Source organism: Pelophylax lessonae (genome assembly GCF_965119305.1).
Source record: "Pelophylax lessonae genome assembly, chromosome: 10".
Lineage (NCBI taxonomy): Eukaryota > Metazoa > Chordata > Amphibia > Anura > Ranidae > Pelophylax > Pelophylax lessonae.
The window spans coordinates 21,364,644-21,384,768 of record NC_138777.1 but is presented as its reverse complement, the minus strand read 5'-3'; the positions used below and the strand labels follow the sequence as shown (position 1 = coordinate 21,384,768).

General features: G+C 47.4%; 1 protein-coding gene across 1 annotated transcript in view; it reads left to right on the top strand.

The window, feature by feature from the left end:
• Positions 1-16,045, top strand: part of LOC309565581 (uncharacterized protein) — a gene marked incomplete at its 5' end in the record, with an annotated part of 32,846 nt that extends 16,801 nt beyond the window's left edge. The window contains 3 exons of the mRNA XM_082270535.1: positions 1,408-1,575; positions 6,597-6,633; positions 15,720-16,045. Coding sequence (XP_082126661.1) covers positions 1,408-1,575; positions 6,597-6,633; positions 15,720-16,003 — 489 coding nt within the window. The 3' untranslated portion in view covers positions 16,004-16,045. The remainder of the gene's footprint in view (positions 1-1,407; positions 1,576-6,596; positions 6,634-15,719) is intronic.
• Between the last annotated feature and the right edge of the window lie 4,080 nt (positions 16,046-20,125).

Sequence of the window (20,125 nt, the reverse complement as noted above, 5' to 3'; positions counted from 1 at the left end):
GGATTCTGTTAGAGGGACACAGTGCACATCAGTGCGGCTAATCAGTGCCCACTAGTGCCACCCAGTAGTGTATTTAGGTTTTGTGCTGCACTAGGCCTGACTAAACTTGGGCACCCCCTAATTTGAATATGAACCACCCCTTCCTGTAAAGGCCACACCCTTTCCTGTTTATGATCCGCCCTATCATCTGTAAACCACAGACCATAACCACAGTCTATGAGTGCCCATCAGTGCAGCCTCATCAGTTCCCATACGTTTAGCCTCATCAGTGCCCATCAGTTCAGCCTCATCAGTGCCCATCAGTTCAGCCTCATCAGTTCCCATAAGTTCAGCCTCATCAGTTCCCATAAGTTCAGCCTCATCAGTTCCCATAAGTTCAGCCTCATCAGTGTCCATCAGTTCAGCCTCATCAGTGTCCATCAGTTCAGCCTCATCAGTTCCCATAAGTTTAGCCTCATCAGTTCCCATAAATTTAGCCTCATCAGTTCCCATAAGTTCAGCCTCATCAGTGCCCATCAGTTCAGCCTCATCAGTTCCCATAAATTTAGCCTCATCAGTGCCCATAAGTTCAGGCTCATCAGTGCCCATAAGTTTAGCCTCATCAGTGCCCATCAGTTCAGCCTCATCATTTCCCATAAGTTCAGCCTCATCAGTACCCATCAGTTCAGCCTCATCAGTTCCCATCAGTTCAGCCTCATCAGTTCCCATAAGTTTAGCCTCATCAGTGCCCATCAGTTCCCATAAGTTCAGCCTCCTCAGTTCCCATAACTTTAGCCTCATCAGTGCCCATCAGTTCAGCCTCATCAATTCTCATAAGTTCAGCCTCATCAGTGCCCATCAGTGCAGCCTCATTACTGCCCATCAGTGCAGCATATTAGTGCAGCCTCATCAGTGGCCATCAGGGGGCAGCTTTTTTGCTGCCCCCCTGCAAAGTGCCGCCCTAGGCCTGGGCCTTGTCGGCCTAGGCCAAGATACAGCACTGGTACCCCCTATCAGTGCCCATCAGTGCTGCCAGTCAGTGCCTCATCATCAGTGTCACTTATGAGTGCTGCCTACCAGTGCCCATCAGTGCCGCCTATCAGTGCCCATCAATGCCACCTGTCAGTGTCCATCAGTGCCGCCTCTGTGCCACCTATCTGTGCCTGTCAGTGTCCATCAGTGCCACCCCATAGTGCAGCCCCATCAGTGCTTCCTGATCAGTGCCCACTAGTGCCGCCTCATCAGTGCCCATCATTGCAACCTATTCCCAAGGAATTTATTGCTGTCTTTGCCACCAGGACCTCGATGTCCCCTCACATCCTATCCAGGTGATGGGTGTCAGAAAGAACAGGAAGAGAAAAGGGTTTGAGCTGGAGTTAGGCTTTAACTTTTTTTTATAATTTATAACCACAGATCTTTTTATTTCAGGAGAACTCCCCCCTGGGACAGCAAGATAAAGAGAACTTTATTAAAGTTAGTAAAAGTAATCATGGTGGTATGACCGACCCCGGCTGTGAAGAGGAAGTGCCATTGACCATGGACCCTACAGATAAACGGGAACCCAGTTTAGGGGCTTGCAGCTGTGTCATTGACAGAGTAAGAGACTTTACTGTCCTCTGTATGTACCACTTGTCACCTTTTCTTTGGTATTAACCACTTCTGGACCGTAAGATTTGCCCCCTTAATGACCAGGCCATTTTTTGCGATTCGGCACTGCGTTAGTTTAACAGACAATTGCTCAGTCGTGCGACACTGTACCCAAATAAAATTGATGTCCTTTGTTTCCCACAAACAGAGCTTTCTTTTGGTGGTATTTGATCACCTGTGCGATTTTATATATTTATTTTTTATTGAAAAAATATTTTATTTTATTAAAAATTATTGTTTTTTTTTTCAAAATTGTGGTTCTTTTTTTGTTTATAGCGTAAAAAAACAAAACCCGCACAGGTGATCAAATACCACCAAAAGAAAGCTCTGTTTGTGGGGAAAAAAGACATAAATTTTATTTAGGTACAGCGTCGCACGACTGCGCAATTGTCAGTTAAAGTAACGCAGTGCCGAATCGCAAAAATGGCCTGGTCATTAAGGGGGTAAAACCTTCTGGGGCTGAAGTGGTTAAAGAATATGTTACCCCAACACTTCATAGTCCTGATATGTGCCTACTGTACCATGTACTTGTATGAGAAAGTCTCCTGTTTACTATGCTTCAGTTATGAATGCACACAGTGAGGGAGTGTGTTCATTTAGAAAAGGAAGGGGGCAGTAAATGACATATTTACTAGCCCCTTCCCCCGCTCTCCATCCTGAAACATCCCCCCGCAGCAACTTAGAGGACAGGAGGGAAGCCAGCAGCACTGTGAGAGCAGATGGAGGCAACACAGGGGGAAGCCCAGGCAATAGGGGGAATCTGCACCGCACTTAGTGATTAGGGTGTGCCCAGGCACACCTGGCACACCCCCTGGCTGTGCACACCTATAAGACCAGAACATTGAACAATTAAACATAGCTGCACTTATTACCAGGGCTGCTGTTAGAAATCATGGTGCCCTGTACAGCCTTCCTTACAGGGCCCTCCAATGATCCCATCTCTACCCCCCCTCCCCAAACAACGGCACTGACTTTATCCGCCTACACCCTGAAAATGAAAGAAAAAAAGTCCCTCCTCTGCTCCCACCTGGGCCCTTCTGTTGATGTGATAGGGCCCCAGGGAAATGTGTTGTAGTTAATTTATTAATTTAGGCAGAAATTAACAATAAAGCTGCCCCCCCCCTTTCTAGGAGGGGGCTATATATAGACATGGGCGTCCGCAAGGAGAGGCAAGGGGAGGCAGGTGCCCCCCCGGAAATGAACTGGCCAGCTCTAAGAGGGAAATCTATGGAGACCCTGGCCTGGCCTGGCCTACTCTAAAGGGGGATCTATGGAGACCCTGCTCTAAAGGGGATCTATGGGGGACCCTGGCCTGACCTGCTCTGAAGTAGATCTATGGGGGACCCTGGCCTGCTCTAAAGGGGGATCTATGGAGACCCTGCTCTAAAGGGGATCTATGGGGGACCCTGGCCTGGCCTGCTCTGAAGGAGGATCTATGGGGGACCCTGGCCTGGCCTGCTCTAAAGGGGGATCTATGTGGACCCTGCTCTAAAGGGGATCTATGGGGGACCCTGGCCTGACCTGCTCTGAAGGGGATCTATGGGGGACCCTGGCCTGCTCTAAAGGGGGATCTATGGAGACCCTGCTTTAAAGGGGATCTATGGGGGACCCTGGCCTGACCTGCTCTGAAGGAGGATCTATGGGGACCTGGCCTGCTCTAAAGGGGGATCTATGGGGATCTTGGCTTGCTCATATTGGCTAAATATATATATATTCTTTGCAGGAAGAGCCTGGAGTACCTGGTGGTGCACGAAAACCTGGTAGCACGGGGAATATAGGTGAAAAGGTAAGACTAAAGAGGGATCTATAGGGACCTTGGCCTGCTCTAAAGGGGGATCTATGGGGGACCCTGGCCTGGTCTGCTCTAAAGGGGATCTATGGGGGCAAAAAGGGGCGGAGCATGGGTGACCATAAATGATGTCCTCCCCTTAAAAAAGTTCTGCGGACGCCCATGCATATAGAAATTAAAAACTAAGCATATTTATAAGGAATTTTTGCATGCATGAAAGAATCAGAACCACTGCAATGTTCCAAAAATGCTTAAAACACATTAGAAATGCATGGATTTTTAAAACATGCAAATGTGGTCCAAATGTTAAAAGGGGCCTTAAGCTGCAAAGGCAGTGGAAAGGGGTGTTTACACGCCATGGTCGCAATACTTTGCTTTGCACAACAAAAACGATCCCCCTTATTGTTGCATTCGGCTGGCAGTATCGCTGTGGAATGTGACCCGTTCAAGTGAAAGGGAATGCACCTCAAATGCCCCGCAAACGCGTACAATCGATGTGGTCTGGCCACGTTGGTAAAGCATTTATGGGGTTAAAACAGGCGGTGAGGAGGCGTCATATCGCTTCCTCGCCTCCTATCAAATGTCTCTGGAAAGTGATCTGAACACAGATTGCTTTTCAGAGGTGCGGCAATTTAGCCACACGTTTAAATATAGCATAACGCAACACTTACCATCAGGCATCTGCAGGGGAGGACTGGGCCAGGGGGCAGGGGGGCAATTGCCCCCTGGGCCACTCTGATGCCCCGTAAAAAGGCTGCACCGCTTCTGCCACAGACATGCCTAAAGGATTCCTGGTGAATAAAAGTAAGAAGTCCCCACTGCTGACTTACTGAGTGCTGGTTGAAGAAAAGCGCAGCCCCCCCCCCCAGCATTGATGGTGTAAACTGTGTCTGAGAAGAGGCCGGTTCCATGCCCCACTGGAGCCCAAACCGAGCTGTCCCAGCTCCCCCCAACTGCCCCCTGCTGGCCAGGTCAGGAACCTGGTTTCGGCCGCTGAGTGGAGAGTACCTGGAGTGGAGCTTCAGCCTGAAATGGGAGTCAGGAGGAGGTGGGGAAGAGGGGGAGTGGCAGGGTGGGCCGAGTCGCTGCACCATGGGCCTCTGGTTTGTACTTGCCCCCTGGGCCAAAAGTTGCCAGTCAGCCCCTGGGCATCTGTTAACTAGGAACTAATCCTATGCTACAAAATAATTCACATTCCCAATATTACATATCATTACGTGTTGCCCATTAATGCAAAAAATCCCATGGAATATAAAAATGAAATTAAAAGTATCCCACTGAAAAAAAAAATTAAGGAAATTAAGTTTTATATATATATATATATATATATATATATATATATATATATGTATGTGTGTGTGTGTGTATGTGTATATACAGTGGGTACGGAAAGTATTCAGACCCCCTTAAATGTTTCACTCTTTGTTATATTGCAGCCATTTGCTAAAATCGTTTAGGTTCATTCTTCTTCCTCATGAATGTACACATAGCACCCCATACTGACAGAAAAACACAGAATTGTTGACATTGTTGCAGATTTATTAAAAAAGAAAAACTGAAATATCACATGGTCCTAAGTATTCAGACCCTTTGCTCAGTATTTAGTAGAAGCCCCCTTTTGATCTAATACAGCCAGGAGTCTTTTTGGGAAAGATGCAACAAGTCTTTCACACCTGGATTTGGGGATCCTCTGCCATTCCTCCTTGCAGATCCTCTCCAGTTCTGTCAGGTTGGATGGTAAACGTTGGTGGACAGCCATTTTTAGGTCTCTCCAGAGATGCTCAATTGGGTTTAAGTCAGGTCTCTGGCTGGGCCATTCAAGAACAGTCACGGAGTTGTTGTGAAGCCACTCCTTCGTTATTTTAGCTGTGTGCTTAGGGTCATTGTCTTGTTGGAAGGTAAACCTTCGGCCCAGTCTGAGGTCCAGAGCACTCTGGAGAAGGTTTTTGTCCAGGATATCCCTGTACTTGGCCGCATTCATCTTGCCCTCGATTGCAACCAGTCGTCCTGTCCCTGCAGCTGAAAAACCCCCCCACAGCATGATGCTGCCCCCACCATGCTTCACTGTTGGGACTGTATTGGACAGGTGATGAGCAGTGCCTGGTTTTCTCCACACATACCGCTTAGAATTAAGGCCAAAAAGTTCTATTTTGGTCTCATCAGACCAGAGAATCTTATTTCTCACCATCTTGGAGTCCTTCAGGTGTTTTTTTAGCAAACTCCATGCGGGCTTTCGTGTGTCTTACACTGAGGAGAGGCTTCCGTCGGGCCACTCTGCCATAAATCCCCGACTGGTGGAGGGCTGCAGTGATGGTTGAATTTCTACAACTTTCTCCCATCTCCTGACTGCATCTCTGGAGCTCAGCCACAGTGATCTTTGGGTTCTTCTTTACCTCTCTCACCAAGGCTCTTCTCCCCCGATAGCTCAGTTTGGCCGGACGGCCAGCTCTAGGAAGGGTTCTGGTCGTCCCAAACGTCTTCCATTTGAGGATTATGGAGGCCACTGTGCTCTTAGGAACCTTAAGTGCAGCAGAAATCTTTTTGTAACCTTGGCCAGATCTGTGCCTTGCCACAATTCTGTCTCTGAGCTCTTCAGGCAGTTCCTTTGACCTCATGATTCTCATTTGCTCTGACATGCATTGTGATCTGGAAGGTCTTATATAGACAGGTGTGTGGCTTTCCTAATCAAGTCCAATCAGTATAATCAAACACAGCTGGACTCAAATGAAGGTGTAGAACCATCTCAAGGATGATCAGAAGAAATGGAAAGCACCTGAATTAAATATATGAGTGTCACAGCAAAGGGTCTGAATACTTAGGACCATGTGATATTTCAGTTTTTCTTTTTTAATAAATCTGCAACAATGTCAACAATTCTGTGTTTTTCTGTCAGTATGGGGTGCTATGTGTACATTCATGAGGAAGAAGAATGAACCTAAATGATTTTAGCAAATGGCTGCAATATAACAAAGAGTGAAAAATGTAAGGGGGGTCTGAATACTTTCCGTACCCACTGTATATATATATATATATATATATACATATACATATACATATACATATATATATTATATATTTTTTTACCTCATTTGGGTGTTTTTTTTTAAATATTATATTAGAGATTTGATGACTTTATTGATTGAAGTCTAAACAATACTTTTTCTTTCTTCCTAATTTACAGATCCAATTCAAAATTGACAAAATACTAACTGATGAAGGTAAGCAAAATATATGTAAATTCTTTCCTAACGTTATCGAATGTCTAATCATAACTTTGCAATGTAGGAAATGGACTTTAATGGCACCACACAATCAAATAGTTTAAGTGTAAACAATATTTTATTTTTTTTAATCAACAAAAAAACGAAGGATTAAGCGCCGGTTCACATTGCAGCGATGCTACCTCGGAGGTTGCGGTGCGAGCAGCGTGCCGCGACCTCGTAGCGGCCGCCACGGACTTCATAACATTGAAGTCTATGGCGGTCGCCTCCGGGTCGCCCCAAAGAAGCTCCGGACCCTTTTTCTAGGTCGGAGCGACTTGTGTCGCTCCTATTAGAACGGGTCCGCAGCTTCCCTATGGGAGGCGACCTGCGGCGACCTGTGAGGCGACCAGGTCGCCTCACAGGTCGCCATAGTGTGAATCTGCACTAAAAATGTTAATAAAAATATACCATTTCTATTAACAAATTTAATTATTTTGTTTTTGTGTATGAAAAAATATAAGATTGTCTAAATTTTAACGATTTCTTTGTGTGGTGCCATTCAAGTGCATTTCCTCTCTTTCAAAAAGATACAACAGGGGTCTCCAAACCAAAGGGCCAGTGTATTCTGCTTCAGACTTCAGGGGGTCGGACTATGGCCAGTGAGAGTAGAAATTAAAATGCCCCATCATTGGTTTCAATGGGAGGAACAGTGCCTCGCTGATGGTGTTAGCAGGGGAAATGGTGCTCAAAGGGTCAGATAAAGGCATGCAAAGGGCCACATTGGGCCCCTGGGCCGCGGTTTGGAGACCACTGCAATACTAGTATTCATAGAACAAGGTACATTCTATTAGTTGTGTCCACAGTGCCACCCTGTGGTGACCTAATATAATTGGTTCAATACCTTTGCAATGGGAGCACCCATATTTATTAGCAGGCAAGTTCCCTCTTATGCTGACCATACACTACTATATTTTTGAAAAAACGTTCAAACAAAATTTGTAAGAAAATTCACATGAAAAGTATTCAGTACTTTGACAAATGTTATTCAAAACTACTTCAAAATTTAGTTAGTTCTTAACATTCGATTTCGGAATTAATGACCAGGCCATTTTTTTGTGATGCAGCACTGTGTTACTCTACCCAATTCTGGACCGGAAGGTTTTACCCCCTTAATGACCAGGCCATTTTTTGCGATTCGGCACTGCGTTACTTTAACAGACAATTGCGGGGTCGTGCGACGCTGTACCCAAATAAAATTGATGTCCTTTTTTCTACAAATAGAGCTTTCTTTTGGTGGGATTTGATCAACTGTGCGATTTTTACTTTTTGCACTATAAACAAAAAAAGAGCGACAATTCTGAAAAGAAAACAATATTTTTTAATTTCTGCTATATTACATTCCCAATAAAAAAAATTAAAAATTTAATTTTTTCATCATTTTAAGCCAATTTGTATTCTACTACATATTTTTGGCAAAAAAAAAATTCCCAATAAGTGCATATTGATTGGTTTATGGAAAAACGGAAAATTTATATCAAATACTTACCGTAATTTTCCTTTCCTGATGGACTCCATGGCAGCATACGTATCGGGTTTGGCCCCGCCTCCAAACCTACCCATAGGACCTCACTCCCATAAATCTTTGCTCCTGTTCAGCACACGTGTTCTGTAACTATCCTCCACAGAAATCCGGGAGGGAACTCCTGCTGCCATGGAGTCCATCAGGAAAGGAAAATTACGGTAAGTATTTGATATAAATTTTCCGTTTTCCTGACAGACTCCATGGCAGCATACGTATCGGGAAATAACTCGCCGTACACACAGGGTGGGCAGGTGCTGAACAGAAAAGTTTAATGCATTTTGTCAAACAGACAGGACTTGCAAACCGAAATTCACAGAAGAAAGAGCCGCTGGCTCAACACAGTAATGGGATAAGAAAGTGTTAATAGAGGACCACGACGCTGCTCTGCAAATGACTTCAGGAGCCACATGTCTGGATACTGCCCAGGAGGTAGAGATGCTCCGCGTCGAATGAGCTGTAACTACTGCTGGAGGGGTCAAGCCCTTAGCCCTATAAGCCCACTGGATGGTCTGGATGATCCAAGAGGAAATGGATCTCGTCGAGGCTCTTGAACCTTTGTTTTTTCCATAGAAGGTAACAAAGAGATGTTCTGATTTTCTGAAAGAGGAAGTGGCATCTAAATATTTCTTAATACACACTCCAACATCCAGCGGATGAACCGAAGATTCTTCCTCCTCCTGTCTAAAGGTTGGTAATACTGTTTCTATGTTTTCATGGAAGACAGAAGTCCTTTTTGGTCTCGCATCCAGCATGGGGATGAGCACCACTCTGTCAGGAAAAAAGGTTAAGAAAGGCTCTTGTGTCCCAAAGGACCCAATTTCCGACACTCTCTTTGCTGAGGTTATAGCTACTAGAAACACTGTTATCAGTGTAAGCTCTCTTATGGTCAAGGAATCAGACATGTCCTGAATCTGACACGCCAGGAAATCCAGAACTAGTGGCAGATCCCACTTGGGAAACCTGGGTTTTCTCTGAGGTCTGATTCTCACTGCCCCTTGGAAGAACTGACGAATTAGGGCATGAGTGGCCCAGGAGATCCCTGTAAAAGCGGAAATAGCCGAGACCTGGACTCTGAGCGAACTCACTGATAGAGGCAAATCCAGTCCTGATTGGAGAAAGCTCAATACATCCTGGATCTTAATTGAAGATTGAGGATCAGGCCTTGTATTCAGTTGTGCAGAAAATTTTTCCCAGATTCTCTGATACACCCTGTTCGTTGAGCTTCTTCTAGCACTAAGTAATGTCGAGATTGCCGTTTCTGGACAGCCTAAAGCCTGTAACCTCCTCCTCTCAACATCCAGACCCTGAGATGTAAACGGTCTGGGCACGGATGGAGCACAGACCCCTGGGACAACAGATCCGGTCTGAAGGGTAGCGGAATTGGGTCTTGGACACTGAGTAGCGTCAGAAGGGGAAACCATGGCCTGTTCGGCCAGAAGGGAATCACCGCCACTACCTCCACTGGCTCCGACCTGAGTCTCCGAAGGAACTGCAACACAATCGGAATTGGTGGGAAGGCGTATGCCCTGTGGAATCTCCACTGATCCGAGAGTGCATCTATCCCTGATGCTTGTGGATCTCTGAATCTTGAGTAGTACTTCGGCAGTTTGTGATTGCAGGGGGAGGCGAAGAGGTCTACCTCTGGAGAAAACCCCAATGTTAGGATCCAGTTGAACGTTTCCGTGTGAAGGGACCACTCGTTGTTGTCCAGATCCACTCTGGACAAGAAGTCTGCTTTGACATTCTGGACTCCTGGAACATAAACCGCTGAAAGATTCGAGAGATTTTTCTGTGCCCAGGACATAATCGGCTCCACTTCTCTCAATAGGGACCAGCTGCGTGTTCCCCCTTGTTTCCTGATGTATGCCACTGCTGAGGTGTTGTCCAGGCGCAGCATGACAGGTTGGTCTTTTGTCAGGTGAGCAAATGCTCGAAGAGCTTGGAATGCTGCTCGGAGTTCTAGTATGTTGGATACTATTCCTCGAGTGGAAAACTCCCACCTGCCCTGTGCCACCTCCGACAGACAGTGGGCACCCCAGCCTATGTTGCTGGCGTCCGAGGTAACCACTACCTACGGAGCTGGCTTCAGAGAGTGGCAGTTCAGCAGGTGGTCTCTGCATAACCACCAGGGGAGACTCGCTCTCATTGAAGGGGTTAAGAAGATGCGTTGATCCAGATGCCACGTATCCCCTTGCTGAAGGAATCCCTTCTGAAAGGGTCTCATCCTCCACAGGGCCCACTTCACCATGGGGACTACTGCGACCATAGTCCCGATCACCTTCAGGCATTGACGTGCCTGAAGATGAGAGGATGAGAGGGCAAAGCGAATCCTGTCTCGAAGAGTCCCTATCTTTTCCTCTGGAAGAGAGATAGTCGCCTTCTCTGTGTCGAACAGAGCGCCCAAGTAGATCAGGGACTGAGTTGGAATCAGGTGACTCTTCTCCTTGTTGAGTAACCAACCAAACTTCTGGAGAGTGGACACGACCTGCTCCAGATGAACTAATAGTTGATCTCTGTCTTGGGACAACAGGAGTAGATCGTCCAAATAGTGGTGAAGACGGATACCTTTCAATCTCAGTAGGGCTACCACGGCCAATAAGATTTTTGAAAAGGTCCGTGGAGATGTTGAGAGCCCGAATGGGAGACAGATAAACTGAAGATGTAATCCTCCCACTTCGAACCGGAGAAACCTTTGAAAATCTTCGTCCACAGGGACATGAAAGTAGGCGTCTTTCAAGTCGATGGACACCATCCAATCTGTCGGCTGGACTGACTGCTGTATGGACAACAGGGTCTCCATTTTGAACCTTTCTTTTTTTATGAATTTGTTCAAGAAGGTCAAATCTATTACTGGTCTCCATGATCCGTTCTTCTTTTGGACCAGAAAGAGCGGAGAATATATTCCTTGGCCTCGCTCGGACTCTGGAATGGAGATGACAGCCCCTTGAGCAATGAGAGCTTCGACGTAAGAAAACAAAATCTGACGCCTTTCTTCTAGGCATGGTATGGCAGTAGGCAAGAACCTTGAGCCTGGCCTCTCCTTGAAGACCCACTTGTGGCCTGAAGACACCGTCCTGACGGCCCAGGGGTCCTGAATCGAAGCCGCCCAGACATGTCGGAAGGAGCGTAGACGCGCACCCACCCGACACGTCTGAGCGGGCCCACCTTCAAAAGGACTTAGTGGGCTCACGGTCCCCCGAGGAGACGTTCTTTGTCGTCTTCCTGGAAGACTGTCTTGATCTCCAGTTCCGGTTGAACTCCCGACCAGGTCTATAAGAACGAGCTTCCCTGGCCCGGTCAGGCACAAATTTTCTGGTAGGCTGTCCTTTCTTGACATTGAACTGGCGCCGATCCTGGGGAAGAAACCCAGACTTACCGCCTGTAGCCCGGGTTATGGCCTCGTCAAGTTTATTCCCAAAAAGGGAGGACCCCTCAAAGGGAATACGGCACCAAACTTGCTTTGATGCCGGATCCGCAACCCAAGGGCGGAGCCAAAGAGCTCTCTTAGCTGTGACCGAGGACAGCATAACTCTTGCCAATAGACGGATCAAGTCTATGGAAGCCTCCCCAAGGAACGACGCGCCCAGCCTAAGCTCCTGGATTGGAGCGCTTCTGGCCACCTCCTCCGAAACCGATCTGACCGATTCGTCTACCACATCAGCCCAAGACTCCATGGCTTTGGATAGAGCAGCCAAAGCCAGGACTGGTTTACAGGCCATACCTGCTGTAAGGTAGATTCTCTTCAAATCAGAGTCCATCCTTCGGTCCAACGGGTCTTTAAATGAGACCGTATCCTCTAATGGAAGGGTCACGTGCTTGACCAGTCTCATGACTGCTGCGTCAACTAGGGGAGGAGACTCAAGATGTTTCACGTCATCCTCTTTGAAGGGGTAAAGTTTAGCCATCTTGGATACTAAGGAATTCTTTCGTTCCACCTTTTTCCACTCCTCTAAGATGATTTCACCCAATTCTCCCAGGAAGGGAAAATTAACACGCTCCTTATTGAGCTGTTTAAAGTACTTCTTCTGCTTGGGAGGGGGAACAGCTGACTCTTCCCAATTTAAGGTCTCTCTGACCGCCTTAACCAGGGAAGGCACCAAGGAATATTCAAAACCCAAGCAGGGATCTTCATCTTCAGAGTCGCTACCCGACAAGAGCATCGACTGATGGCTTGTGTGGGTCGACTCGAAATCTTCCTGTACCTGTAGTGCTACAGGGGAAGGGCTTGGGGAAGCCGTTGCAGTGTCTTGAGAACGACTGACACCCAACTCTGCCAAAGAGTCCTTTACCACTCTCTTGACCAAAGCCTCAATGCGTTGATCAGAAGTATCCCTTTCTCCCGCAGCCTGGGAGAAACATCCGTCACAGAAAAGCTTCCTCTCCGGGACACTAGCGCCACAGCCTCTGCAACCTGCTTTGTCAGGTCTCTGTGCGTGGCTGGCTGAAGTGGACGCTTTACGATGATGTGAGCCCGAACGGGACTTTCCAGTAGAGTGCCGGTGGCGAGAGCTTGAGCGCCTTTCACTTCTTTGAGAAGAGTGCCTAGTCTCTGAACGAGGAGGGCTGTGAACAAGAGAAAAAACAGAAAGACACAGACAGGAAGCTAGGAACACTTGAGTTCCTACCCCCACCCCCTATAACCCACAACCCCACCAAGAAGCCCCAAATACCTGTTAGGGGCGGGCTGACCACCGGAGGGCAAGGTAGCTTCCATTCTGATGCTGACCTACAAGAATGAGCCGGACAGCATGTCAGAAAAACCAGCAAAGCGCGGGGGGGGGGGGGGGGGGGGTTGCTCCCAAACTGGGGCCAGTACTCACCAGGAACCAAGGATAGTAGGCAGAGCGGCAGCGCACAGCAGAATGACCACAAAAACGAACGATTTTCGTATGTGTAACACCCAATATCAGCAGTGTGTACAAACACAACACTGCTGACAGCTCTGGGGTTTAAATATGGCGCCTGGTGACGTCATCAGCGATCGCCACCGACGCCAGCTTACTGCGCATGCGCCGTGCTTACACTGCGCATGCGCGAGAACCAAGCCTCGATCCCGAGGCGCCGCACATGCGCAGTAGCGCGCACCGGAGGCCGGTCAGGAAGTGAATCGCTGACCGGCCCCGGACCACTAGCCACCAGGGAAGGCAGGAGAAACCAGGTAAGACATAAAGGCACAAGCAAGCAATATATAAACAAAATAGCTGCCATGGAGGACTTTGTACTCACGGACCGCAGATCACCAGGGATGGATGCACACACCGGACTTATCTCATTCTTAGGGTACCGGCCACCCGCAGCAGCTGGGCTTTTTGGCCAAGGCTGCATACATCTTCGCCCCTACTCCATACCCCGCAGCAGCTGGGGCTTATTGGAGAGCTCCATACCCGACTGGTAGAGCCATCCATCACCCGGAATCCATCTTCAGGTAGGATATCAGGTAATCCTTTGGAGGACAAAAAAAGAACACGTGTGCTGAACAGGAGCAAAGATTTATGGGAGTGAGGTCCTATGGGTAGGTTTGGAGGCGGGGCCAAACCCGATACGTATGCTGCCATGGAGTCTGTCAGGAAAGTTATTGTGTCTACAAACTAGGGGAAAGATTTATGTCATTTTTTTTTTTAGTTATTTTTTTACTAGTAATGGCGGCGATCAGCAATTTTTAGCAGGACTGCGACATTGCGGTGGACAGATCGGACACCTAACTGACATTTTTGACACTTTTGGGGGGCCAAGTGACATTACTACAGTAATCAGTGCAAAAAATATGCACTGTTACTGTACTAATGACACTGGCAGGGAAGGGGTTAACTCCAGGGGCAATCAACGGGTTAAATGTTTTGCATGAACACAGAGACCTGTGTTCCTAAATAAGAGGAACACAGAATCCCTGTGTTCATCACTGACAGAACAGCGGTCTGCCGTTTACAGCGGCAGACCGCCCTTCTGTCTCCACGAGGAGCAATTGCGGGTGCCTGGCGGCGATCACGGCTGCCGGACCCGCTGATCGGCTTTCCCTGTGGTGAATATGTAATTTTGCGGGACAGAGCCGACCTGCCGCAGTGAAACTGCGGCGGGCGGTCCTTAAGTGGTTAACTTACAATTGTGCGGTCGTGCGATGCTGATTAAAATTGATGTCCTTTTTTCCCCACAAATAGAGCTTTCTTTTGGTGGTATTTGATCACCTCTGCGGTTTTTATTTTTTGCGCTAAAAACAAAAAAAAAAGAGCAGCAATATTGAAAAAAAAAAAACAATATTATTTACTTTCTGCTATAGAGCACAGCCAATTAAAAAAGAATGTAAAAATCTAATTTTTCGATCAATTTAGACCAATATGTATTCTGCTACATATTTTTGGTTAAAAAAACCCCAATAGGTGTATATTGGTTTGCAAGTTATAATAATGCAATATTTTAATGGAATTTTTATTTATTTATTTTACTAGTAATGGCGGCAATCAGCAATTTTTAGCAGGACTGCAACATTGCGGCAGACAGATCGGACCCCTAACTGACACTTTTTGGGGACCAGTGAAACTAATACAGTGAATTGCTAAAAAAAAAAAAGCACTGTCACTGTACTAATGACACTGGCAGGAAAGGGGTTAACATCAGGGGTCAAAGGGTTAAGTGTGCCAGTAGGGGGTGCTTACTAACTGTGTGGGGGTTGCATTGATTGGGGGAAGACAGAGATCCGGGTTCCTGTTTAGCAGGAACACAAGATATCCATCTTGTCCCCTTGGAGAACGGCGATCTGCCTTGTTTACATAGGCAGATCGCCGTTCTGCCTCTCCCAGAGATGATCCCGGTTGGCCAGACCCGCTGATTGACATCCCTGCTAGCAGATCAAAGCACGAATGCAACTCCAGCCACTTGATAGTGGCTATTGACTGAAATATCGTACAGGTACGACGTTATGTGCAATAGGCCCACGTTGGCGCAGTAAATACATAGCGGCCAGTCGGCAAGTGGCTAATGTAATTCCCCGACCAAAAACCACATTCACTATTAGAAATATGTTCATTCAAGAAAAAAATTCCATCCTGCTCCTTCAAAATTTTCTTGCCACTGTGGTTGAACGTTGCTTTGACCCCACTAATGATTGGAAAATCAAACAAATGTTCCTGAAACAAAAAGGAATGTTTCATCGAATGTACTGAATGCCCAGCTTTAGCTTAGAAGCTCCTGAACTCTTGAGTTTACTTCGCAGGCAGACCCTGGCTTTGGACTGTACATTACAAATTTTGGTAAATGCAAAATATTGGATATGAATAGACTGTAGTCTTCTATCCAGCCAGCAGGTGACTTACAGAGCTCAACAGCTCAAGCTGAAAGTAAATGAGTAACAATCCTACATTTTTACTGGGAAAATCAGGTTAAATAAAATGAGGATTGACCGTTTTGCCATACCTTTGGCTCAGATTAAACCACCTTAATTCTTTGCAAACTTTACCTTGTGCAAGCTAGCTCATAGCTGTGTCATATGCTTCAATTACATCTGTGATTCTCCATTTTCTTCTAGAATGGCTCGTATGTTACAACTCTCTCAAAGAACATGTGACCCCGAACATATGGAAAGAAATGATGAGGTATCTGGGACTACGTGAAGGTGACATCCAGTTAACCCTCCTAGAACAAAAGGATTTGCGAGAAGCTAACTATCAAATGTTCCTCATGTGGAGAAATCAGAAGGGTCAGAGTGCCTCTATGAGCAAGGTGTTCCATGTCCTGGACAAGATGGGCTATAGGGGATGTAAAGAAAATGTTGCTAACGATTTAATTTGTAATGGAATTTCTGTTGCCTGAGACCAAGCCGGTTGAGATGATGGATTATTGGAGAGACTGGTAACCTCTACTTTGGAATATTATCATTGGACATTTAATGATATTCCATGGTTTTCCATTTCTAAATGTATTGGATTTGCTTGTGTGGGGGGAATAGGTACATCAGCACCTTACTTTTACCAGGCCAGTGTGTCTACATGCTAGACAGGTATTCTTTTGAAATTTGCTCTGCCTAATACTTTACTTATCGTATTATCCACCAAGTATGGTTGACTTGTGTTCACTGGGATGTGTCAGATGATGTAGGACTATGAAATAGGGTTTGCAGGATCAATAGCTGCCCAATTCCTGAGCAGCCTAGCCCAAATGGTTGGGCAAGGGAAGAACTGTTTACTATCTGTGGAATATGTTCTGGAAAGGTATCTTCCATATCTCCTTCTGGCTGGGAAGGAACTAAAAGGTATTGCACCATGTACGACCTGACCAGCTGCTTTGGAGCGGTATAGCAAAAAAGCTGGGGACAACAGGATCTTAGCAGGTACATGAACTTCCAGAGGCTCTCCAATCTGACTAAACCTGAAGTCTCCTTTTGGAGCAGATACTGGAACCTCCGGAGACTCAAGTATGACCAAATCTGAAGCCTCCTTTTGGAGCAGACACTGGAAACTCCGGAGACTCTTAAGTATGACCAAATCTGAAGCCTCAGGTTGGAGCAGACACTGGAAACTCCAGAGGCTCTCAAGCAGTGCTGTATTTTGGCCTAGGCCGACAATGCCCAGGCCTAGGGCAGCACTTTGCTGGGGGGCAGCAAAAAATCTGCCCCCTCCTCCACCTGAGACTCTATTGGCCACCGGTTGCTAGAGCCACCTCTCTCACCCCCCTCCTCTCTTTCTCACCCCCCTCTTCTCTCTCTCACCCCCCTCTTCTCTCTCTCACCCCCCTTCTCTCTCTCACCCCCCCTTCTCTCTCTCACCCCCCCTCCTCTCTCTCTCACCCCCCCCTCTTCTCTCTCTCTCACCCCCCTCTTCTCTCTCACCCCCCTTCTCTCTCTCACCCCCCCTCTTCTCTCTCTCTCACCCCCCCCCCTCTTCTCTCTCTCTCACCCCCCCCCCTCTTCTCTCTCTCTCTCTCACCCTACCCCCTCTTCTCTCTCTCTCACCCCCCTCTTCTCTCTCACCCCCCCCTCTTCTCTCTCTCATCCCCCCTCTCTCTCTCTCACTCTCTCATCCCCTCCCTCTCTCTCATCCCCCCCTCTCTCACCCCCCTCTCGCTCACCTGTCTCTTTTGTCCCCCCTCTCTCTCTCTCACTCACCCCCCCTCTTCTCTCTCTCTCACCCTACCCCCTCTTCTCTCTCTCTCACCCCCCCTCTTCTCTCTCTCATCCCCCCTCTCTCTTTCTCACTCTCTCATCCCCCCCCTCTCTCACCCCCCTCTCTCTCACCCCCCTCTCGCTCACCTGTCTCTTTTGTCCCCTCTCTCTCTCTCTCTCTCTCTCTCTCACTCACCCCCCCTCTCTCTCTCACCCCCCCTCTCTCATCCCCCCTCTCTCTCACACCCCTCCCTGTCTCCCTTCCTCACCCACCCCCCTCTCTCTCCCACCCCCTCGTGAGATCTCAGGGGTTCATGCTGGGACCTGTAGTCCTTAAATTTTGAAGGGAGTCACATCCGTTAAAAAATGAGTGGGACAATTTTACATAGGAGGGGGGGCGCCCAATTTTAGTCTTGCCTAGGGCAGCACAAAAACAAAATACACCACTGCTCTCAAGTCTGACTAAACCCTAAGCTTCCGGTTGGAGCAGACACTGGAAACTTCAGAGGCTCTCAAGTATGACCAAATATGGAGCCTCAGGTTAGAGTAGACACTGGAACCTCCAGAGGCTCTCAAGTCTGATTAAACCCTAAGCTTCCAGTTGGAGCAGTCAGTGGACCCTTTAGAGGCTCTCAAGTATGACCAAATCTGAAGCCTCAGAGTGGAACAGACACTGGAACCTCCAGAGGGTTTTGAGTCTGTATAAAAACCCTAAGCTTGTGCTTGGAGCAGACACTGGAACCTTCAGAGGTTCTCAAGTATGACCAAATCTGAAGCCTCAGGTTAGAGTAGACACTGGAACCTCCAGAGGCTCTCAAATCTGATTAAACCCTAAGCTTCCATTTGGAGCAGACACTGGACCCTTTAGAGGCTCTCAAGTATGACCAAATCTGAAGCCTCAGGGTGGAGTAGACACTGGAACCTCCAGAGGGTTTTGAGTCTGACTAAACCCTAAGCTTCCAGTTGGAGTGGACACTGGAACCTTCAGAGGCTCTCAAGTCTGACTAAACCCAAAGCTAGCGGTTGGAGCAGACACTGGAACCTCCAGAGGCTCTCAAGTATGATTAAAGCCTAAGCTTCCAGTTGGAGTAGTCAGTGGACCCTTTAGAGGCTCTTGAGGTATGACCAAATCTGAAGCCTCATGGTGGAATAGACACTGGAACCTCCAGAGGGTTTTGAGCCTAACTAAACCATAAGCTTCCGGTTGGAGCAGACAGTGGACCATTTAGAGGCTCTCAAGTATGACCAAATCTGAAGCCTCAGGTTGGAGTAGACACTGGAACTTCCAGGGGGTTTTGAGTCTGACTAAACCCTAAGCTTCTGGTTGGAGTGGACACTAGAACCCTCAGAGGCTCTCAAATATGACCAAATCCAAAGCCTCCAGTTGTAGCAGACACTGGAACCTCCAGGGGGTTTGGAGTCTGACTAAACCCTAAGCTTCCGGTTGGAGAGGACACTAGAACCTTCAGAGGCTCTCAAGTATGACCAAATCTGAAGCCTCAGGGTGGAGTAGACACTGGAACCTCCAAGAGGTTTTGAGTCTGGCTAAACCCTAAGCTTCTGGTTGGAGTGGACACTAGAACCTTCAGAGGCTCTCAAGTATGACCAAATCTGGAGCCTCAGGTTAGAGTAGACACTGGAACCTCCAGAGGCTCTCAAGTCTGATTAAACCCTAAGCGCTCATTTGGAGCAGTCAGTGGACCCTTTAGAGGTTCTCGAGGTATGACCAAATCTGAAGCCTCATGGTGGAATAGACACTGGAACCTCCAGAGGATTTTGAGTCTGACTAAACCCTAAGCTTCCAGTTGGAGCAGACACTGGAACCTTCAGAGGCTCTCAAGTATGACCAAATCTGAAGCCTCAGGTTAGAGTAGACACTGGAACCTCCAGAGGCTCTCATGTCTGATTAAACCCTAAGCTTCCAGTTGGAGTGAACACTAGAACCCCCAGAGGCTCTCAAGTATGACCAAATCTGAAGCCTCAGGGTGGAAGTAGACACTGCGACATCCAGAGGGTCTTGAGTCTGACTAAACCCTAAGCTTCTGGTTGGAGCGGACACTGGAACCCTCAGAGGCTCTCAAGTATGACCAAATCCAAAGCCTCCAGTTGTTACAGACACTCGAACCTTCAGAGGCTCTCACATATGACCAAACACAAAGCCTCTGGTTAGAGCAAACACTGCAGCTTACCGCCACCACGAAGGAAAGCATCACAGAGGTGGCATGTGTACAATGATGTCAGGCTGTATTGTTAAGAGTTCTGGTGGCCCACAGGGGAACTGTGGCTCAGCTGCCTGTTTTTACTGCTTCCTGGCCATCAGTGTGAAAAATACGCCTCCATATAGGACAGAACGTCTATAGCTGGCTCTCCTGGGTGCCAGTCTACACCTCCTTGGCCTCCTGCCCTCTCCAGTACCTCCACATGCTGGGTAAATTATACAATGCTGGTGTGGGGTATCTGGCTCCCATTCCCCAAGAGACTTATGGCTCCTCCCAGTCTGGCTTATACGTGGGTACAGACTCCCCCCATAGCATTGCTACAGGATGGCTTCAACTAAAAGGGACCTAGCCCCTGATGACACTATCTGCTGCAACCAGACAGTATTCTTATACAGAGCCACCAAGTGGCAAAATAGCTAACTGCACCTGTCTACACATCTGTCCAAAAATTGGTCCACAGATTTTAATCCTCCGTTCTTTAGCTGATATTACAGTTTTTTGCTAATAGGCACTTTGGGTACTTTTAGTATTTCAAGAAATTCCATGAGAATTTCCAAATATGAAGGTTGAGAACATCGAACGATGCTTGTGAATATTATATCTGTCATAATGTAA